The sequence below is a fragment of the Oncorhynchus mykiss genome, chromosome 25 (genome assembly GCF_057628025.1).
Source record: "Oncorhynchus mykiss isolate SJ-2025 chromosome 25, ASM5762802v1, whole genome shotgun sequence".
NCBI classification, from domain to species: Eukaryota; Metazoa; Chordata; class Actinopteri; order Salmoniformes; family Salmonidae; genus Oncorhynchus; species Oncorhynchus mykiss.
The window spans coordinates 69,749,014-69,772,270 of NC_143046.1; the positions used below are offsets into that span (position 1 = coordinate 69,749,014).

The 23,257-nt window shown below is 44.1% G+C and overlaps 2 protein-coding genes across 51 annotated transcripts in view; both read right to left on the reverse strand.

Annotated features, from left to right (window-relative positions):
• Positions 1-4,403: 4,403 nt before the first annotated feature.
• LOC110505660 (XK-related protein 6) lies at positions 4,404-14,224 on the reverse strand. The gene is made up of 7 exons (XM_036962916.2): positions 14,100-14,224; positions 12,975-13,090; positions 11,818-12,368; positions 11,163-11,612; positions 7,579-7,784; positions 7,073-7,490; positions 4,404-6,922 (listed from the first exon to the last, which is right to left on the reverse strand). Exons 3-7 carry the CDS (start codon positions 12,012-12,014, stop codon positions 6,430-6,432), a joined length of 1,764 nt encoding a protein of 587 aa, XP_036818811.1. The 5' UTR covers positions 12,015-12,368; positions 12,975-13,090; positions 14,100-14,224; the 3' UTR covers positions 4,404-6,429.
• Positions 14,225-15,484: 1,260 nt separating this feature from the next.
• LOC110505661 (bridge-like lipid transfer protein family member 1) overlaps positions 15,485-23,257 on the reverse strand; it is a 90,422-nt gene continuing 82,649 nt past the window's right edge. For all 50 annotated transcript variants that reach the window (XM_090220949.1, XM_090220926.1, XM_090220934.1 and 47 more), the window contains 12 exons: positions 22,955-23,095; positions 22,479-22,724; positions 21,459-21,612; positions 21,000-21,157; positions 20,592-20,781; positions 20,184-20,401; positions 19,792-20,043; positions 19,284-19,487; positions 18,983-19,177; positions 17,151-17,285; positions 16,748-16,907; positions 15,485-16,498 (listed from right to left, as the gene is read on the reverse strand). In XM_090220949.1, coding sequence (XP_090077075.1) covers positions 16,273-16,498; positions 16,748-16,907; positions 17,151-17,285; positions 18,983-19,177; positions 19,284-19,487; positions 19,792-20,043; positions 20,184-20,401; positions 20,592-20,781; positions 21,000-21,157; positions 21,459-21,612; positions 22,479-22,724; positions 22,955-23,095 — 2,279 coding nt within the window. In that variant the 3' untranslated portion in view covers positions 15,485-16,272. The remainder of the gene's footprint in view (positions 16,499-16,747; positions 16,908-17,150; positions 17,286-18,982; positions 19,178-19,283; positions 19,488-19,791; positions 20,044-20,183; positions 20,402-20,591; positions 20,782-20,999; positions 21,158-21,458; positions 21,613-22,478; positions 22,725-22,954; positions 23,096-23,257) is intronic.

Below are 23,257 nucleotides of genomic sequence, written 5' to 3' on the forward strand. Positions count from 1 at the left end.
GCTCATTTTATTCCCCTTGCTAAGCTTCCTTCTGCTAAAGAGACGGCACAAATCATCATCGAGAATGTTTTCAGAATTCATGGCCTTCCGTCAGACGTCGTTTCGGACAGAGGTCCGCAATTCACGTCTCAATTTTGGAGGGAGTTTTGCCGTTTGATTGGGGCTTCCGTCAGTCTCTCTTCCGGCTTTCACCCCCAGTCTAACGGTCAAGCAGAACGGGCCAATCAGACTATTGGTCGCATCTTACGCAGTCTTTCTTTTCGCAAACCTGCGTCTTGGTCAGAACAGCTCCCCTGGGCAGAATACGCCCACAACTCGCTTCCTTCGTCTGCGACCGGGCTATCTCCTTTTCAGAGTAGCCTCGGGTACCAGCCTCCGCTGTTCTCATCTCAGTTCGCCGAGTCCAGCGTCCCCTCCGCTCAGGCTTTTGTCCAACGTTGCGAGCGCACCTGGAAGAGGGTCAGGTCTGCACTTTGCCGTTATAGGGCGCAGACTGTGAGAGCTGCTAAGAAGCGTAGAACTAAGAGTCCTAGATATTGTCGCGGTCAGAGAGTTTGGCTCTCCACTCAGAACCTTCCCCTTAAGACCGCTTCTCGCAAGTTGACCCCGCGGTTCATTGGTCCGTTCCGTATTTCTCAGATCATTAATCCTGTCGCAGTGCGACTTCTTCTTCCGCGATATCTTCGTCGCGTCCACCCGGTCTTCCATGTCTCCTGTGTCAAGCCCGTTCTTCGCGCCCCCGCTCGTCTTCCCCCCCCCCCCCCATCCTTGTCGAGGGCGCACCCATCTACAGGGTCCGTAGGATTTTGGACATGCGTCCTCGGGGCCGTGGTCATCAGTACCTAGTAGATTGGGAGGGGTACGGTCCTGAGGAGAGGAGTTGGGTTCCCTCTCGGGACTTGCTGGACCGTTCGCTGATCGATGATTTCCTCCGTTGCCACCAGGTTTCCTCCTCGAGTGCGCCAGGAGGCGCTCGGTGAGTGGGGGGGTACTGTCATGTATTGTCATGTTGTGTCCTGTTCCTGTTCTTTCTCTTCACCCTGTCTCCCTCTGCTGGTCGTATTAGGTTACCTTTTCTTCCCCTCTTTCCCCCAGCTGTTCCTTGTCTTCTCTAACTACCTCGTTCACCCCTTTTCCCACCTGTTCCCTTTTTCCCTCTGATTAGGTCTCTATATCTCTCTCTGTTTCTGCTCCTGTCTTTGTCGGATTCTTGTTTGTGTTATTCATGCCTGAACCAGACTATCGTCATGTTTGCTGCAACCTTGTCCTGTCCTGTCGGAATCTGCCGGTCCATCTGAGCCTACGTTTGTTTTGTTATTAAAGAAGCTCTGTTTACGTTAATTCGCTCCTCTATCACGCACCGTAACAAGAAGTGTCTGTGTGTGCTGAGGTAAGCTATAGCTCTGGTACTGTATGGTTTCCTCTAGTGTTAAAAGGAGACAGACGAGCTATACTGTTCGATTCAGGTCCTTTATCTGAAAATAAGTTATTGAAGGAAAACAGTTTCAGTTTGTCTGATTCTCTGGTCAAGCCACTGTGTGTGCGTGTGCCCGCGTGTGTGTGTGTGTGTGAGTGAGTGAGTGAGTGAGTGAGTGAGAGTGTGAGTGAGTGAGAGTGTGAGAGAGAAAAAGAAGGGGAAAGAGTATGTGTCATTGGAACCACCAGGAAAAAAGAAAAGAACACAACCACACATGTCGGGTATGAATAGTTTATATATTCTTAATTTCAGTCACATTATAATGTATTAAAATGCAAAGATATAAAATTAAATAGATACTGACTCATGTAACATTTGTATATTTTTCTGATGAAACTACATGTTTTAAAATATGGGTTATCTTATCTCTTATTACCAATATCGCTATAGATACTACTACTATCTCTGTGGTATCTCATAGTATGTCTGAATTGTCACAGGTTAATAGTCTTTTCAGGAGGTAATGTTACAGTAATAATCCATCACACAGCATCAACTTTAGTGCAACAATCTCCAAACATTAGCATCAGAGGGGTATGTCACCAAGAAAGATCAATAAGTTAGCCTGTCAAACGTTGAACCCTCCAGAGGGGTATACTACAAAGCTAGATCAAGGAGTTAGCCGGTTAACTTGCCTGAATATTTTTTAAATACCTTTGTTTTTTTTGGGGGGGGGGGGGGTAAGCTTAAAATGGGGCAGACCCAGGACAACAACACAATATCAAAGTCCTATAAAACACTATTTTCATCATTCTCATTCAGTTTGGACATTCTAAATGGAAGAACATAAATCAGCAGTACATAACTAGAATCAATATTGCTAGGGGCAACAAGAGATATGTCCAAGCTGAGGGACATGGACACATCAACATTAGAAAAATGTAAACCCTCACCAAATAAAAACACTAATATATTTATTTTTTAAACTCCTTGAGATGAACCAACTATGTCGTTTTCAAGGGGGTCCTGTGAGTTCAAAGGAAGTAATGACTTATGTCATAACTTCTATATCACACCTGTACAATACATCCATGTTAAGTTTGGTTAAAGGTAGATTCAACAATATGACATCATCATTTCTGTTAACTGCAGAAATTCATTTTACTGTTGATTTCTGTAAGTAGGAAGTTGACCCATATGATGATGTCATATTGCAGTGTACCTTTAACCTGCTCTGTGCTTATAAGAGCTGGCTCCAGCTCAGCCTGATGCCCTGACTGACTTTATTTTTTATAAAACTAGTTTCTGATATGAACCTGGAACAATACAGCCTAATCTCTGAGCCGATTGCGTCTCAAACTTTGGCTACAAAGTTCAGACCCTTTACCTGCTGTTACTTTTGACCCAGAACAGAAACAGAGAGAGGTTAAAGGTCAAATGTAGAATGCTGAGTCCACTTGTGACTCCAAATGCAGACGCTCAAGTGTATTATTGCTTTTATAAATAAAGTTAATATATATTTGCACCATATGAAGTTCATATATGTTCATATATATTTGCCAAAAAAATAAGTTCATATTATGTTCATCTATATTTGCACCAAATAAAGTTCACATATGTACAGTACCAGTCAAAAGTTTGGACACACCTACTCATTACAGGGTTTTTCTTTATTTTGTACTATTTTCTACATTGTAGAATAATAGTTAAGAAATCAAAACTATGACATAACACATGGAATCATGTAATAACCAAAAAAGTGTTAAACAAATCAAAGTGTATTTTATATTTGAGATTCTTCAAAGTAGCCACCCTTTGGCTTGATTACAGCTGTGCACACTCTTGGCATTCTCTCAACCAGCTTCATGTCACCTGGAATGTTAATTTGTGGAATTTCTTTCCTTCTTAATGCATTTGAGAAAGTCAGTTGTGTTATGACAAAGTAGGGATGGTATACAGAAGATAGGCCTATTTGGTAAAACACCAAGTTCATATTATGGCAAGAACAGCTCAAATAAGCAAAGAGAAACGACATTCCTTCATTACTTTAAGACATGAAGGTCAGTCAATCTGGAAAATGTCAAGAAATTCTAACGTTTCTTCAAGTGCATTCGCAAAACCATCAAGCACAATGATGAAACTGGCTCTCATGAGGACCGCTACAGGAAAGGAAGACCCAGAGTTACATCTGCTACAGAGGATAAGTTCATTAGAGTTATCTGCACCTCTGAAGTTGAAGCCCAAATAAATGCTTCACAGAGTTCAAGTAACAGACACACCTCAACATCAACTGTTCAGAGGAGACTGCGTGAATCAGGCCTTCATGGTTGAATTGCTGCAAAGAAACCACTACTAAAGGACACCAATAAGAAGAGACTTGATTGGGCCAAGAAACATGAGCAATAGACATTAGACCGGTGGAAATTTGTCCTTTGGTCTGATGAGGTCAAATTTGAGATTTTTGGTTCCAACCGCCGTGTCTTTGTGAACGGATGGTATCCACATGTGTGGTTCCAACCATGAAACACGGAGGAGGTATGATGGTACTTTGCTGGTGACACTGCCAGTGATTTATTTAGAATTCAAGGCACACTTAACCAGAATGGCTACTACAGCATTCTGAAACGATAAGCCATCCCATCTGGTTTGTGCTTAGTGGGACTATCATTTGTTTTTCAACAGGACAATGACCCAACACACCTCCAGACTGTGTAAGGGCAATTTGACCAAAAATGAAGGTGATGGATTGCTGCATCAGATGTGCCTCCACAATCACCCAACATCAACCCAATTGAGTTGGACCGCATAGTGAAAGAAAAGCAGACAAGTGCTCAGCATATGTGGGAACTCCTTCAAGACAGTTGGAAAAGCATTCCAGGTGAAGCTGGTTGAGAGAATGCCAAGAGTGTGCAAAGCTGTCATCAAGGCAAAGGGTGGCTACTTTGAAGAATGTAAAATATAAACTATATTTTGATTTGTTTAAGAATTTGTTTGGTTACTACATGATTCCATATGTGTTATTTCATAGTTCTGACATCTTCACCATTACTCTACAATGTAGAAAATAGTAAAAATAAAGAAAAGCCCTGGAATGAGTAGGTGTGTCCAAACTTTTGACTGGTACTGTATATTCATATATATTTGCACCATATAAAGTTGATCGGTGGAAGGCTTAGTGTTGATTGGTGGAGGGATGGTCAGACGTAGTCAGGTAAAGGTCTCTGTCACCATGACGACCTCAGGGATGAGTTCATCAGAAAGAGAATCACATATCCGTATTCTACATGACAGAAAATCTTATCTGTTCTACACAATTCATGTCTATCTTAACGTTCTGTAATGTTGTGCCTTCCTGAGCAAACAAACAAGCAAACATAATTTACTATGACTCACAGATCAGGCACAACACACACAGTACACACACACATCTCTGTACATATAAATATATACACATTCAGTTAAAAATTAAAGAGACCACACACCCAGTTAACCAAACTAAAGAGAATAAACACCCAGTTAACCAAACTAAAGAGAATAAACACCCAGTTAACCAAACTAAAGAGAATACACACCCAGTTAACCAAACTATAGAGAATACACACCCAGTTAACCAAACTAAAGAGAATACACACCCAGTTAACCAAACTAAAGAGAATAAACACCCAGTTAACCAAACTAAAGAGAATACACACCCAGTTAACCAAACTATAGAGAATACACACCCAGTTAACCAAACTATAGAGAATACACACCCAGTTAACCAAACTAAAGAGAATAAACACCCAGTTAACCAAACTATAGAGAATACACACCCAGTTAACCAAACTAAAGAGAATACACACCCAGTTAAACAAACTAAAGAGAATACACACCCAGTTAACCAAACTAAAGAGAATACACACCCAGTTAACCAAACTAAAGAGAATACACACCCAGTTAACCAAACTATAGAGAATACACACCCAGTTAACCAAACTAAAGAGAATACACACCCAGTTAACCAAACTATAGAGAATACACACCCAGTTAACCAAACTATAGAGAATACACACCCAGTTAACCAAACTAAAGAGAATACACACCCAGTTAACCAAACTATAGAGAATAAACACCCAGTTAACCAAACTATAGAGAATACACACCCAGTTAACCAAACTAAAGAGAATACACACCCAGTTAACCAAACTAAAGAGAATAAACACCCAGTTAACCAAACTATAGAGAATACACACCCAGTTAACCAAACTAAAGAGAATACACACCGAGTTAACCAAACTAAAGAGAATACACACCCAGTTAACCAAACTAAAGAGAATACACACCCAGTTAGCCAAACTAAAGAGAATACACACCCAGTTAACCAAACTAAAGAGAATAAACACCCAGTTAACCAAACTAAAGAGAAAACACACCCAGTTAACCAAACTAAAGAGAATAAACTCCCAGTTAACCAAACTAAAGATATTAAACTCCCAGCTAACCAAACTAAAGAGAATGCACACCCAGTTAACCAAACTAAAGATAATAAACTCCCAGCTATAGGAGACAGCTTTCAGGCCGCTGTTTAAATTACATTCACATTTTTTCTAATTTCATATTATCTTTTAGTATTATTCATGAAGATGTGAAAATAACATGACATGCTGTCTTCTGTCACCATCCAGTATTCTCAGCAGAGTGAGGAATACAAAACAGAGATGAAGAGATAAAAACAGAGAGAAGAGTCACATTTGTGTGTATCAGTGTCGCTTCCGTCCCTCTCCTTGCCCCAACCTGAGCTTGAACCAGGGACCCTCTGAACAGATGGACAACCATCACCCACAAAGCATCGTTACCTGTTACTCCACAAAAGCTGTGGTCCTTGCATAGCAAGGGAAACAACTACTTCTAGGTCAGAGCGGATGAGGTCACCGGTTGAACACTACTAGCGAGCACCACTAAATAGCTAGCCATTTCACATCGGTTACATGTGCGCACTTGTAAATATGTGTGTTTGTCTATGTGTGTATGTGTCAGAAAGAAGACTCGTACTGCAGTAGTTCATAGAGCAGAGGTCTGTCCCTGTATCGTATGCCTGCAGCTGCAGGCGTCAGGTACTGTAGTAGGTTGATGGTCCTTCGCAGCCGTCTGTCCACGTAGTGAGCGTCCCAGGCTGGGTAACGTTTCCTGGGCATGTCAATCTTTATCAGAGGACCTTCGAAACGCCTCGAGGTGGGGGGCTCCAAACGCACCTGGAACACCGGCAGACAGCCTTCTGCGATGATGTCATCACTGTGAAACGGGGCAGCAAGGTGGGCTGGGGTGGGCGGAGCTGAAGGGGGCAAGGGGTTACCCCACAGCAGCTCATCACACCAGGTCGATGCCGGGGTGGGGTGTGTGTGTGAGGGGTGAAGAAGGCCGTAGTACAGAAGCATCACCAGTACTCCACCCGTAAAGGACAGGTAGACACCACACAACGCTGGAACCGCGTAGCTGTCTGTCTCTTCATGGTCACGATACACATACCTGTAACACATACGCACACACACACAACTGTTATGATATCCATGCACACACATTTGTCTCTGTACAATCATGAGAGATACACCTATTCGAAGATAAAACACATACTGTAGGTGTGTGCCTGTCTGTCTATCTGTCTGTCTGTCTACATACCACAGTCCAGTAAGCAGTGTGTTCTCAGCCAGTACCACAGAGTAGTAAGCCACCATGCGTCCCCTGGTGTGTCCCTCCTTGACGTTGAACCAACAGAAGATGTAGACGATGCCCACCACCATGTTAAACAAAACCTCCTCCCAGCGAGACATACAGAAGTCTGTTCCGCCATGCACCACCCACAGGGCCATGCCACACCAGTGGAGCACCACGAAGATGCCAAAGTACAGGTGGAAGAGGGATGCGAAGAGGGCGAGAGAGAGAACGCGGGAGGAGATGGTGAGGAGGCGCCAGAGAAGGTGGAGGAGGGCACCGCGATAACTCAGACTGCGCTGGTCGTCTCTGGAGTCGCGCAGGAGCTTGTGGTACGAGGCCAACACCCAGGATAGAGACAGAAGAGAGCCTAGACTAGATATACCTAGGGAGAGAGATGGAGTGACTCATCTTGATAGCTGTAATACCAGTTGACCAGTGAGTGTGTGTGTGTGAACTGTGTGTATACGTACACTGTAGAGTCTCAGCCCTGTTCTGCTGTATCATAATACAGAGCTGTAGTACTAGTTGAGGAGCTGACTCCAGGAAGGTCTCCAGTAGCCGCAGCATGTTGACGTCTGCGTACTCAAACATCATGGCCCAGTAGAACCTCCTCTGTGCCTCCTTATGCTCCTTCATACGGTGGGACTGGATACCCAGGTATAAAGTACGGATATACCTGGGGGTCAGAGGTCAATAATTATGGCAGAGAGTGAGAGAGACGGTTTGTGTAGAATTAATCAGATTAAACACTGAGTGCCCCAGGCTGTGCTTGTGGGGTGTGTGTGTGTGTCTGTGTTTCTCTTGTGTGTTTGTGTATGTGTGAGCATGTGCGTAGACATGCTCATACGACCATCTGGGCTGCATCATATGGGCTAATTTCATACGACATCAATAATTCACTGGTCACATACAGTAGAAATACATGCACGCACGCATTTCACCAGATAAACCTGCAAGATGCCGCATCACAACAGAGAGTTTAATTTGGCAATTTTTTTTGTCGCTATCCATCATTCCCCTTCCCCCTTCACTTCTGTTCTGCGTGTTCAAGCTCTTTTTTTCTGTCCATTCTACTCCCTCCCTCCATCTCACAGTGATCTAACTCAATCAGACTGAACCATTCCACACACACCACTCTTTGGGAAAGACTCTATTAGGGAGATTGTTACAAACGTACACACACACTAGCTCTTAAGCCCACTCAACATCTCCCTCAGGCACCTAGGCCATGAAAGATTAGTCTGACAGAGAGAGGGAGAGAAGGAGAGAGGGGGGAGCGGGGAGGGGGTACATACAGGATATCCGAGTGGAGTGGCATGCCTTCGACCTTTGGTGTTCAGTAAGGATGTTTTGATGTAGTGTTTTGCCAGTTTTATGGCTAACTAGCCTTGTGACTATCAGCTCCACTAGCTAGTTAGCTATCCAGCTAATTGTCTAGCTGTGTCAGACACAGACAGTGGAAGTGTAGAGAAAACACAAGAGAAGATGGAAATCGATTGAGCCCAAATAGGTTCAAACTGTTTTTACCGAATAAAAAAAAAAAGAAGCTTTATTCAGGTCAGTGCTGGTTCTGCATTTGTGCCCTTCCTTGCTAATTATATAGGCCATTAGTGTATGGTTTGAGTAGCCTAGCTAATACAGCCAATCACATCCTAAATATCACCTCCTTCACTGACTTCCAGTGTGTGTGCGTGCAATTTTTTGTGTGTGTTTGTGTGTCAGCGGCAGATACTCTTTCTTCTTTGTTCTCCACCTGTACACACACGGTGAGGTTAACACGTGATCTAGTACATGGACTTCATTTGATAGTAGAGAATGGGAGAGGAGAACAGAGGAGAGAAGAGGAGAAGGACCTAAATGGCCAAGTACTCCTTTTGTCTCCACCAGGCACAACCAGACTGGCCACCGCTCACAGCCTGGTTCCTAGCCACTGTGGTTCCGCATTGCTTGCTCTTTGGAGTTTTAGGCCGGGTATCTGTATAAGCCAAGGGGAAAATTGTGGTGTAGATATTGGGGGATGAACAGTAGACGGGTGGTCCTGGTGGTCCACCCCAGATTTTCTTTTTTACATTTTAAAACGCATTCTCTGCAATTCTACACAGTTTGAAATTACTTATTATGCCTCTCTTGAGTGGTATTTTGAGGGGTATATGGAGGGGTATTTTGAAAACACAGCACAAGTGGAAGGATAAGTAGAAGGCCACCTAACCCCCCCCCCAAAAAAAAATATATACATATAAATATATTCTTAGGAAACCAGCTAACTTCCTGCATTTCAACACCTTTTGTCATGGGGCAGAGAGAAAAATGTGCAGTTTTATAATGCTATTCTACACATGTTCTCATGAGTCTGAGAACATTTAGCAGTTTTAAAGCAAATTTCCTGCCATTCTACAATTCCTTCCATGTGGCAGAGACAAAAATGTGCTGTTTTCTAGTTTATCTCATGGTATTATTCACATTTTGACATTGTCACGCCCTGACCTTACAGAGCCTTTTTATGTCTCTATTTGGTTTGGTCAGGGTGTGATTTGGGTGGGCATTATATGTTCTTTATTTCTTTGTTTCTGGCCGAGTGTGGTTCCCAATCAGAGGCAGCTGTCTATCGTTGTCTCTGATTGGGGATCATACTTAGGCAGCCCTTTTTCCCACCTGTGATTGTGGGTAGTTGTCTATGTGTAGTGGCCTGCGAGCACTACGTAGCTTTACGTTTGTTATTTCTTGTTTTGTTGGAGACATTATAAATAAACTCAAATGTACGCTGACCACGCTGTGCCTTGGTCCATTCATTTCGACGAGCGTGACAGACACGAGGCAGAGAATTTTGCAGTTTTAAAGTAACTGTCCAGTGTAAATCTCACTTTTAAAAGTTAATAACTCATACCCAAATAATGATGTTGACTCATCCTATACTTGTATTTGTGGCCAAAGCATAAATTGGAGAAACAAACACTTAAAAAAAACCCCATCTCAAACAGTCCTTCAAAAATAATTCCTATTTCCTCATAGAGGATGATGTCATCCTCCTGAGTAGGCTGAGCTGGCCAATCAGCATTTTTAATGATTGGTATATGCCCACACCATTCTGTTGTTGGGGTACACCCACACCATTCCAAAGCAGAAAAGCTGTGTTTTAACATATTCATTTTCCTTCCAAATTAAAAAAAACCTCATATTGTAATTCATTCTAGGTCATATTTCATAGAAATCTGGAAACACTGGACAGTTAGACTTCGGGCAAATACACAAAAATAGTTCCTTTAAACTGTATAACCGATCAATGCACCATCACACCAGGTCATTTAATGCTTAAGAAAATAGCTGAATAAGATTTTGGCTACAGAAGTGGCATTTCGTACCAATCTCTGCAGCTTACGTCCAAAAACATATCCTGTGAAATGACAAGTTACTAGCTAGCTACAAGTGGCTAGCATAGCTAACTTTTTTGTGCCCCAAGTTCACAGTTAAAGCTAATTTCCTGCAATTCTACAAATTTTGACATTGCTTTTTGACATGTTCATATGCTATCTGGGGGCCCCACGACCCAATTAATAAAAATAAAAAAAGAAGTATTTTAAAGAAATTATTGGGGGGAATGAATCAACCTATTCTGAATATTGGGTAGGACATATTGGGTGGCAAATGTGTCCTACCCAATATGGTATAGGCACTTTGTGACAACTGCTGATGTAAAAAGTGCTTTATAAAATACATTTGATTGATTGAAGAAGAGAGGGGAGAACAGGGGGGCATGCTCTGTCCTTACCTCCAGACCTGCCCCAGCTGTAGAATGTGTATGGTGATCTGTCCTTACCTCCAGACCTGTCCCAGTTGTAGAATGTGTATGGTGATCTGTCCTTACCTCCAGACCTGTCCCAGTTGTAGAATGTGTATGGTGATCTGTCCTTACCTCCAGACCTGTCCCAGCTGTAGAATGTGTATGGTGATCTGTCCTTACCTCCAGACCTGTCCCAGTTGTAGAATGTGTATGGTGATCTGTCCTTACCTCCAGACCTGTCCCAGCTGTAGAATGTGTATGGTGATCTGTCCTTACCTCCAGACCTGTCCCAGTTGTAGAATGTGTATGGTGATCTGCCACAGCCAGACTGAGGCCACTCTGACCCGATCTGTTCCAGGATAAACCCCCCTGTGGCCGGTTGGCCCTTGCCTGGTCAGCTTTTCTCTCTCTCCTCCCCTGCTGCAGTCCACCGTCCCCAGCCAGGTGGTCAGACACTCTCCGCTGTAGTCCTGGATGAACCAGCGGAAGCTCAGTATCTGAACTACAATCGACGGCACCAGCACCAGGAAGAGCGTCAGGCCAAACCACAGATAGTCCTGTCTGTCATAGTAGTCTGCAGCGAGAAGCAGGTCTGTTCCCACATCCCAGAAGAAGACGAGGAGAGCCAGGATCAACCAGAGACAGTCCAGCCACAGTCCCTCCTCTGGTGGGCAGCGAGTCTCCCTCAAACTCCTACCACCTCCAACTCCGGTATCCCCGATCCTTCTATAATAATGATGATAATAATGGTAAAAGGCTCAAAATGAGAATAGCAGAGACAATTATCATAATTATTCTCTCTCTCTCTCTCTCTCTCTCTCTCTCTCTCTCTCTCTCACTCACTCACTCACTCACTCACTCACTCACTCACTCACTCACACTCTCTCTCTCTCTCTCTCTCTCTCTCTCTCTCTCTCTCTCTCTCACCCACCCAGTAGTGTCTTTCCCCAGCAGGTTTCCCAGACAGTTGGAGCGACAGCCCCAGTAGCAGACAGCAGAGTGACAGCAGAGGCAGATGTGGATAGCTGCAGAGTCCAGAGGCTGACAGTCTTCCTCTGTGTCTCCATCAAACACCCCCTCCCCCACTCCTTCCTCCATTTCTCCCCCTCCATCAGACTGCGCTGCCATGTTCCTCCCCTTTCCTCTCGTCCCGAACCAAAACACACCCTCCTCTGAACCCACGTCACTTCCAAAATACCTCCTGTCCCTCCCCAGCCGCGGTGTTTCTGTCTCTGACTCTCCCGGGGAGCCATCAGAGCCAGTCACCGCACGAAGGCGGCTGCCCCTCTCCCTCCTCCTTCTCTCCCTTCCTCCTCGCCCTCCTCTCTAGGAAACACTCTATCCCCTCTCCTACCAGGCGCTCCTTGCGACCAGTGGCAGCGGTTGAATCCGTTCCTATTCCTCTCCTCCTCCAGCCAATCTTCATCTCCCAGTCTCTCGCTCCCTCTGCATCTTCTACATGGCTGTACTCACCACGGTCATCTAGGGAGACAGTGGCTTGTTATGACGTAATGCAGCATCTCCCAGCTAAGAGACGTGTGTGTGTGTGTGCTGAGACATGAGTGTGTGAAAAGCCAGTGAATTAATCCTCATCTATGCGGAACTGTGGTAGCGTTTCAGCCTTCCCCAGCCTGTCTCTCAACCTGTCACACATACACCACAGCAGCCTATGAGCTGTCCGCTCCACCTCACTGCTTGAGCCCTCTGCGCTGCTCAGCTCAGGTCAGAACGCACTCACACACACACTCCGCCTCCTAGCGGCAAGACTAGACACAACATCTGCACATCTGTACATACACTCTCTCTACCAACCCCCCTCTCTTCCCTTCCTCAGCAGGCTTCAGGCCAATAGCTCAGCCAGCCTAATCACCCAGAACATATGTGTGTGTGTGTGTGCGTGAGCCCTGCCAGAGGAAGGAGAGGGGAGAATAGATGGAAATAGAGAGAGAGGAAGGAGAGGGGAGAAGAGATGGAGATAGAGGGAGTGAGGAAGGAAGAGGGTGTGGGAGATGGGAGAGATAGTGGGTAGGGGAGGAGCAATTATAAGGATTTAAGAAGAGGGGGATGAGAGAGGGATAAAGCACAAACCAGCCTCTTCACTCTTTCATTCTCTCCCTCTCTCTTTCTCTGTCCACTGGAGATTAGCCTCTATGTTGCCATGACTACCATCCCAGGGTGGCTGAAGGGGAGTCTGGTAATTTGGTCTGTGAAGGAAAGAGAGATGGAGAGAGAGCGAGGTAAATCAGTTGTAATTTGTTCTATAATCAATTCTCCTATTTCTCCATGTTTTTCCTAATGTGTATCAGATACAAACCACACTAGTCTACTGGCTACAGGGACTCTTATGCACGCTTTATATTAAATTGGACCGAGTGAGAGAGGAAGATGTACTGCTCACTTGAGATTAAAATAATAATAGTTTTTTAGAAGCGGGATTGTATGTGATTTTAATTGATGTGACACTTGGTGCTCTGCTTTGAAATGTAGTCATGTGGACTGTTAGATAACTAGTGTGTTTCTGAATGCAGACATCTTGGTTGGGTTTCCCAAATTCAACGTTTTTTTACGAAATTGTTGGTTACTAAAGTGCAATATTAGTAACCAGTTTCAAATAAGCTGATGAAAATATATGATAACGGTGCCCCATAATAACAAAAATGCGTCAGGACTGACAGTTTCAATATCGTTTATATATACTTTTTTACCAATTACATTTTTGTTTTGTTTTATTGTTATTGTTTGTGTGTGTAACCTAGGCATCTTGCCAGATTCTCTTACCTAATCTTGGGTTTGTGTGTGTGAGGCTGCAAAGGGCCAGGATTCCACTCTAGAATCATTGTTTCGACTGATCCTACAGTTTTGTTTCGGTACTGCAGTTTAACTGTTGCCCAGCTCAGAAAGACAATTTCCACAGATGGCCACATAGAGAAGTCAGATTTGAAAATTCCTAATAAGACACTTTAGTCATCACCTTTGTGCACAAAACATCCATTGAATTATTCAAATAATTGTAGCTGGCGCCAATTTTTTAAAATCATTCAAAGATATTAACGAACATATAAACATTTTATATTCATCCAATGTCTGCCATGTTTCTGGATGACGTCGTCGCTGCTGAGTGCTAGTGTGCATGTGACGTTGGTCCGTATAAACCGGATACAACCCGAACATAGACGGTCTATGAATCAGTATATGCGAACGTGAGTAAATTACCTTGAAAACAACGGTCCGACATCTTGGATCTTAATACACCTCAGAATTGTGATGTCAGTGTGCATGTGTGTGAAGGCTTCCCCCGGTGGTCAGGGGTATGTGTTGCATGCTGAGCTCTAGCAGGTCATACACCAGGCTGCTCTCCTTCAGCAGACTCACCAGCAGCTGCTCTCTTTCAGCAGTCCTACCAGCAGCTGCTCTCTTTCAGCAGTCTCACCAGCAGCTGCTCTCTTTCAGCAGTCTCACCAGCAGCTGCTCTCCATTTATTGGACCAGGTCTCTCTTGGAAAAGAGATGTTATCTTAATGAGAAAAAACTGTATAAATAAAAGGTTAAAAAAATAAAATAATTCAGCAGTCTCACTCACTGCTCTCCTCTAGCAGTCTCACCAGTGGCTGCTCTCCTTCAGCAGTCTCCGACAATGCTGAATAAATGTTTTGCCTGCGATACTGATGGTTATATCAAGACTAGTAAAGGCCAAGTGCACTACTTTTGTGAAAAAAATATTTTGATTTGTATTTTATTTGGAATATTTCAGAAAAATATTGTGGTCTGTCAAAAAGCAGTGTCACTTGCCGCATCATTTTTTCACACTTTGCTTTTTGAAAGACCAGTATCTTGAAAACTTGACTGCTGACATGCAAAACATTTTTGGGACTGTATCAGAGGCTTAATAAAAAAAGAATCATAATTGGTTAAAATTAGCCACAAGAGGTCTGGAGTACCCACAAGAGGTCTGGAGTATAGTAACCTTCCCATTGCTCGCACACACAGCAACCAGGTTAAAGCTTTTCTCTGTTGAGAAACACACAACTGTCACTTGACTCAAATCTAGAAAATCTGATAAATAACAGTGTACAAAACATTAAGAACATCTTCCTAATATTAAGTTGCAACTCAACCTTTTGGCCTAAGAACAGCCTCAATTCATCTGGGCATGGACTCTACAAGGTGTTGAAAGCATTCTACAGGGATGCTGGCCCATGTTGACTCCAAAGCTTCCCACAGTTGTGTCAAGTTGGTTGGATATCCTTTGAGTGGTGGACCTTTCTTGATACACATGGGAAACTGTTGTGTGAAAAACCCAGCAGTGTCTTGACACAAACGGTGCGCCTGGCACTGACTACCTTACCCCGTTTAAAGGCACTTAAATATTTTGTCTTGCCCATTCACCCTTCATGGCACACATACACAATGTCTCAATTATTATTATTATTAAAAATCCTTCTTTAACCTGTCTCCTCCCCTTCATCTACACTGATGGAAGTAGATTTAACAAGTGACATCAATAAGGGATCATAGACTGACCAGGTGAAATCTATGGTCATGGAAAGAAGTGTTCATAAGGTTTTGTACACTCATTGTATATGACAACGAAGTCAGATGTAAAATTGGATGGCAATGATTTTATTATATTCAGAAATCAACACTTAAGAAATTCACAGTCATTTTATATACACTGATCTATTGCACATATAAAAAAAAAAAAAACAGGCTTGACACACCCAGCTCACATGTGTTTTAGACTATACATTTCTGATCCCCATTAAATTAAGATACAAACCAAAAATAATTAACCATGGTTTAGCATTACAATACATTATATAAGTGGATTTAAACCATCCAATACTTTTTAGTTTTAATTTTCCAAAAACGGTTGTCATTGGGATGAATTTAGAAAAACTGACACTTAAAATGAGATTCCTCATTCCAACTTTACCATTGGAAACATAGAAAAGGCAATGATTTAGAAGTAACCCCCACACTCATCAGAAAAAAGGTAATGAACCATAAAAGAAGTATCATAAATGATGACTTCAACGTGTTTGTTCTGACAACAACCATATAAAGCATGTATATCATATAATTCATGTTGGGGTTTTTCAGGGTTATTATTTTAAGCTGCCAAATAATAAGACTTACTATTTTGTTCAAAATACACATAAAAACAGTGCACATTTTTCTGTCAAAACCCATAGTGGCATGCACCACAGTAAACATCTATGCTGAAATTCACACAGCTTAGCGGTAAATGTGCCTATGACGCTATCCACTGTACAGCAAGTCAAGGAACTATCCAGTGTTTTCCAGTTATCCAGTGTTTTGTTTGTTGACGATTTACTGTCTGACCTCCAGTTTTTAAAGTGTTGTGTTAGAAGGTATGGATGTTGGTGTTAGTGCTCTTCCTTGTCTCGTCCTATCTTCTCCTTCTTCTCTTTCTCGTCCTGCAGGGCCGTGCCCAGTTTTTTGATGAGGACAGAGAGGACCTTGTCCAGGGGGTCCATCACTCCCCTCTGGAGCCATTTGGGAATTGTAGTCCTTGCGTGGTGGAAGCCTAGCTTCTGGAGAATGTAGTCCACGCCGACAGGATCGATCTTCCGTCCCGTCCAGGAGATGAGCCTGTGGAAATGAATTATTAAGACTGTGTCAAGAAACCTCAGAGATGTATGACAAAAGGGTTTAGGGTTAGTGTATAGGCCTAAAAATGGGCTTATGGAGTAGTTGACATGCTCAGGTGAGGGGTTAAGGAGTCAAACACAGGGATCATATACACATACTACAAATGTATGCACTTACTGTACTGTTAGTTTGGATAAAAGTCTCTACATAGTGGCATATATTGGGTCTGAGGGAAGGGGTCTGGTTTACCTGAGTGTGGGCTCCAGCTGCCAGGTGTTGCACATGAATTCTCTCCAGTCCACCGTAGTGTAGTTGATGCCATCCTCCTTGTCTGTGGAGTTCTCATCATTAAGGGCCGTTGGGCTCTTCTGGCCAGGCCGAGTGACAAACATCCGGGGGTTGAAAAGGGCTTCAGACCAGGGAAGGGAGAGAGGGAAAGAAACTATAAAGAGTGCCTTGGTTCTCCTTTCTTTTGACTACTAGTTCTGAAATCAAACAGCACCTTCAACTGAAATTCTATTTTAGTTGTACCTTTGTTGCTCTTATTGTCTATATAAAGTTCAGTACTATTTATCTAATTTAAAGTACAGTTAATTGTTCTAGGTTGCGCAATGTAGTGTGCTGCTGCTGTTGACATTTCAGGTTCTCTCACCCTTCTCTTTCTCCTTCAGGTAGGCAGAGACCAGGTCATGCAGGAACATGATGAGCTCTGCGTCCATGGTGACACAGATGTGGTCGGTGAATTCAGTCACCAGGCTGCACTCCACCTTAGGCTTACTGTTGGAGTCTGAAACGGACGGGAAACAATAGTGTCGTTACCTTGCTTTCCAACAAAGATAGATATATATCTATATATATATATACACATATATACACACACACAAACGTATGTGGACACCTTCAAATTTGTGGAGTCTGCAATATCAGCCACACTGGTTGCTGACAGGTGTATAAAATTGAGCACACAGCCATGCAATCTCCATAGACAAACATTGACAGCAGAATGGCCTTACTGAAGAGCTCAGTGACTTTCTATGTGTCGCCGTCATAGGATACCACCTTTCCAACAAGTCAGTTTGTCAAATTTCTGCCCTGCTAGAACTGCCCCGGTCAACTGTAAGTGCTGTTATTTTTTGTGAAGTGGAAACGTCAAGGAGCAACAACGGCTCAGCGGTAGGCCACACAAGCTCACAGAACTGGACCGCCGGGTGCTGTCCTCGGTTGCAACACTCACTAACGAGTTCCAAACTGCCTCTGGAAGCAATGTCAGCACAACTATTGTTTGTCAGGAGCAGTTGTACACAAGCCTAAGATCACCATGCACAATGCAAAGATTCAGAGTGGTGTAAAGCTCACTGCCATTGGACTCTGGAGCAGTGGAAATGCGTTCTCTGGAGTGATGAATCTCGCTTCACCATCTGGCAGTCTGACGGATGAATCTGGGTTTGGTGGATGCCAGGAGAACGCTACCTGCCCCAATGCATAGTGCCAATTGTAAAGTCTGGTGGAGGAGGAATAATGGTCTGGGGATGTTCTTCATGGTTCGGGCTCAGCCCCTTAGTTCCAGTGAAGGGAAATCTTAACACTACAGCAAACAATAACATTCTAGACAATTCTTTACTTCCAACTTTGTGGCAACAGTTTGGGGAAGGCCCTTTCCTGTTTCAGCATGACAATCAAACACCTTTGGGATGAATTGGAACACTGACTGCGAGCCAGGCCTAGTCGCCCAACATTAGTGCCCGACCTCACTAATGCTTGTGGCTGAATGGAAGCAAGTCCCCGCAGCAATGTTCCAACATCTAGTTGAAATCCTTCCCAAAAGAGTAGAGGCTGTTATAGTAGCAAATAGGGGACCAACTCATTATTAATTCCCATTATTTTGGAACGTGATGTACGATGAGCAGGTGTCCACACATACTTTTGGTCATGTAGTGTCTCTCAGATACAGGTCAGACACTTCAGAACAAACTTCCTTTAGATATTTTGGGGACTGTTGTTCCATGCAGTGAATCTGTTATTCAATATGGGCTAATAAAGGCCTAACATAATTTTCAAGGGGTATTAAAATTCAAAATCAAATAGCTAAATGATCCTTGGGATGACCTTCTTAAAACAATTCCATATAGCTTAGTAGACCCCCCCCCTCGACTTAGACTCTTATGGGTTAAGTGCCTTTGAACAGGGTATGGTAGTAGGTGCCAGGCACACCGGTTTGAGTGTGTGAAGGACTGCAACGATGCTGGGTTTTACATTCAACAGTTTACCGTGTGTATCATGAACAGGCCACCACCCAAAGGATATCCAGCCAACTTTACACAACTACTGTGGGAAGCATTGGCGTCAACATTGGCCAGCATCCGTGTGGAACTCTTTCGACACCTTGTAGACTCAATGCCCTGACGAATTTAGGCTGTTCTGAGGGCAAGGGGGTGGTGCAACTCAATGTTTTGTACACTCAGTGTATAACTCAACTGAGCCTACCAGTCAAGGAGGGTTCCTCAGGATCCTGAAAGTTTTTGGAGCTGAAATTCAGCTGCATCCTAGGAAGGGCGAAGATTGTCTCCGTCTCGTGGTTGTAGCTGGAAGAGCCGCTGAAGCTGCTGAGCAGGCTTGAACTCTTGGCGGCCGCCCCGCTCTCTGGGTTGTTGGCGTGTACGTTGCGCAAGAGGTTCAGTTCTGGGGAACAGGATACATTAGAATGAGGCAGATGTCTTGAATAACATTGGGTCAAAGGAAACAATAGACCTTGAATTTGACATGGGTAGTATTTAGTACCCTTTACCCTCATTCCTCATGGCAGTTACGTAGTTGAACCACTCTTTGACCGTGGCTACTCCGTGAGGTGGGTTTTCGTGCCTGCGACGGGTGATTTTGGTGATGGTGGCCATGGGGCTCTCTAGCGCCCCGCAGGGTTTGGTTTCCATAGTGTTGTGACCCAGATTAAAAGCCAACGTCTGCACGATGTAGGTGGACTCATCAGTGGAGCCTGATTGGATAGAAAATAGGTTGAGGTTAGAGGTATTTTGGGCAACTTGCTTAGGGATGATGTGCCACTTCGTTTGTATGCCTATATGAATGTAATGTGGTTGTTCATTGTTCAATTCTTTTTAGTTTTCGATCATTAGATGTTTGATTTATTTTACCATTGAGGACCACTTTGGAAACAAAAGTATCAATTAAAACACTTAAGTCCTATCCTCTGGGAAGACACTGTACATATTGTTGTATAGTTTTTTACCCAAATAAATCCAAATTCCCCATCCCTCCTCTCAGTCTCTTGAAAGCCTTACCGTCCTCCAATATCTTCTGAGCCTCAGTCAAAAAAGCTATGTTGGGCTCTTCCAGGTGGAATAAGGCCCAGGACTTGGAGCGGAAGTTGGGCCCATGGAAGCAGGCCAGGGTCATGTGGTTGCCATGGAGACTAATGGAGCCACCCAGTTGCACTGCGTCTTCTGGAAGAGGCATCTGGAAGAGGGAGATGTGGCACCCGGCGATCACCTTCAGAACTCCAGGCCAGTGTCGATGGTGGGCCGCATCCATGTCTAGGAGAGAGGAAGGGAGAGATCCGTAAGGTGCAATGACAATAGAGGGGGAAAGGGACGGAAAGAGTGGATGAGCATTTAGATCGAAACCAGTCCATTTACTTGATGAACCCGGGAACCCAGTCATAATGGATACTTACACAGCTCTGCAGCACCTTTCTCAATGTTGATGACCGGCGCCTTGGGGGGCAGGTAGGGGACTGGACCCCATGTGGACAATGCTCGTTTGCTTGTGTCAAACTGCTGGGTGAAAAACTCCTGCAGCTTCATCCCAATCTTGATGAGGTCGGGGGTAGTGGAGCGCGAGATGATCACCTGGAAGATATCCCACTGCAAGTCCCCTTGGACAAATATCTTACTGGAGAGAGGGAGGGATAGGTAGAAAGAGAGGTAAAAAAAGAGGAAAAAAGAATGAGAAAGAGAAGAGGGGGAAGGGACAGAGGGAGAAAGGGGCCACAAATGAGAGAGAATGAGAACATACAAGAATGTAGCTTCCAGGGGGGTTATAGCTATTCATTTTCTCTGGTAGGCTCGGCTAGCTTATTTACCTTTTCTCTGATAGGCTTGTCTCCACAGTGCACAGGTTGACCTTCCACTCATCCTTAAGCTTCAGGTCTGCGTTGCTGAAGACGCCCATGAGGATGCTGGAGCCCATGTAGTCCACACGGGCCTCCGTGGAACCCATGGTGATCTGGATGTTATGGCTGGGCTGCTGGTTGGGGTGCTCCGAGATGTGGGCTTCAACAAACATGTGTTGTTAGGATCGGCAGAGGGATTTCAAGTTCTACTCGTTTGACAGGGATATTTAAGTTAGAGGTGGATGCATTTATCATTTAAAAACACCAAGACCCGAGGCCAGAGTTCAATCTTTGACATCCATAACAATGTATTTAGGAATTGCACAAAAACAGTACATGCCAGTGGCATAATACATGATTCCCCATCCCTGTACTTACAGACCATCTCCAGGGTGTTGACATCTATATTGCCCCCCACCACGCCGCCTTTAGAGTCCAGTTTGGAGCGGCCCAGACCCACGGACATGCTGATTTCTCTGTCTCTGTTACTACCCACTGACAGACGACCCTGACTCTTCAGCCCACTGGTGGTCCAACTAGAGGTAAACAAGAGCAAAGGGGGAAAAGTTAGTTCCACCCACCTCCTCATGAATAATCAACATCTGCTTTCTATGAGGCATGGTTTGTTTCAACAGAAATATTTCAATGTTCAGAATCATAGCTTTGGTAAGGGTTATATGTCAGATTGTGTTATGTTTTTATAGGTAGTCAGATATAGACATTAAGTCATATGCTGATATGAATTATAAGGAATAGACTTAAATCTGTGTCTGGGAAACTGGCTCCTAGTGTGTAGAGTATAGTGTGTTGAGTGGGAGGGGTAAAAGGAAGACATACGTGTTGTTGCCCATGACATTGCTCATGTTCATCTGAACGTTGAGCTGCTTCAGGTTGATGGCGAACACCACTAGTGTCTCCCACGGGGTCCCCTGGGGGCCGGCTGCCTTGCCGCTCTTATTGAACGATGGCGTGGACGTCTTGGTCACAGAATCTGCATGGGAGGGAAATACATTACCGTTCAAAAGTTTAAGGTCACTTAGAAATGTCCTTGTTTTTGAAAGAAAAGCCTTTTTTTTTACCATTAAAATAATACAACTGGCCTTATTTGGACTAGTTGAGTATCTGGAGCATCAGCATTTGTGGGTTCGATTACTGGCTCAAAATGGCCAGAAACAAAGGACTTTCTTCTGAAACTCGTCAGTCTATTCTTGTTCTGAGAAATGAAGGCTATTCCATGCGAGAAATTTCCAAGAAACTTCCTGCGGGGTTATAGCTATACATTTTCTACTCCCTTCATAAGAACAGCGCAAACTGTCTCTAACCAGAATAGAAAGAAGAGTGGGAGGCCCCGGTGCACAACTGAGCAAGAGGACAGGTACATTAGAGTGTCTAGTTTGAGAAACAGACGCCTCAAGTCCTCAACTGGCAGCTTCATTAAATAGTACCCGCAAAACACCAGTCTCAACGTCAACAGTGAAGAGGCGACTCCAGGATGCTGGCCTTCTCGGCAGATTTGCAAAGAAAAAACCATATCTCAGACTGGCCAATAAAAATAAAATATTAAGATGGGCAAAAGAACACAGACACTGGACAGAGGATCTCTGCCTAGAAGGGCAGCATTCCGGAGTCGCCTCTTCAGTGTTGACGTTGAGATTGGTGTTTTGCGGGCAAAGTTATTACGGACAAAGTTATTCCCAGTCTTAATGAGGGATAAAGTATTCATTCATCATTCTAACTGCATTTTAAGTCTAGCTTGTGAAAACAATCTCCATACTAAGCTAAAATAAACAACATTAACACAGTTTTAATTAGATAGTGTTCCTTGATGATGCTGAGCACTCATTTTTGAGTTGGTACCTCTTCTGGGGGCAGAGGAATCAGAGACACTCCTGGTGCGTCCAGGGGCCGGGGATTTGAGGTGGGAGGACAGGCCCCCGGGGGACATGTTGCTCCCAGTGGAGTGGTCTGAGAACACGTTGGGGGACTGGGGAATGTGCTGCCCAGTGCTACCGTCCCAGGTCCTCCAGTAGGCTTTACGGCTGGACTCTGGTGACAGGTGTTGGGCCATGTTTTCTACAGAGTCTGGGGTCGCTGGACCCGAGGCTGGAGGAGAGAAGCAGGTTCAGGTAAAGGGCATGTTCTGAAACAAACACAGGTTTGGGGAAAACATCCCTAAGGTTTTAAAGGGACTGACATTAACAGAGTCGGAGAGTGAGAGAAAACAGAGTAAATAGGAAATAAACCCAGTCAGAAGTAAACATTTTGATCATTTATTACACAAGGAAAATTACACTCACAGGGCGCAAAGGCCTATCGAGGAGTTGTGTTTCTACCTGTTGGCATGTTGATGGTCTGGTCTCCTAGGAAGAGGCGTCGGGCGATGCTGCGGCGGTACCAGGCTCTGGGGAAGGCCAGGATTTCACTCAGCCTCCGCATGTCATACTTGAAGGAGGCAGAGCCGATGTCACACACAGCTAAGAGAGAGAAAACATTCAAAGTTGGTCAGGAATACCAGTGTCTGTGGATTCAACCATCTTGGCAGGGGAATTGAAATGTCAAAATGGATCAGCTTCATTGTCAAGATATACATGACATTCCCATTTTGAAGACCAAAGATTGAGCTCAGGTTAGACAGT

Coding starts and splice junctions, on each gene's coding strand:
- LOC110505660 (XM_036962916.2), bottom strand. CDS start 12,014: ATGGCAGCGCAGTCTGATGGAGGGGGAGAAATGGAGGAAGGAGTGGGG. Junction 11,613..11,817: donor CTGGGGAAAGACACTACTGG/GTGGGTGAGAGA, acceptor TCATTATTATAG/AAGGATCGGGGATACCGGAG. Junction 7,785..11,162: donor CAACTGGGACAGGTCTGGAG/GTAAGGACAGAT, acceptor TCTGACCCCCAG/GTATATCCGTACTTTATACC.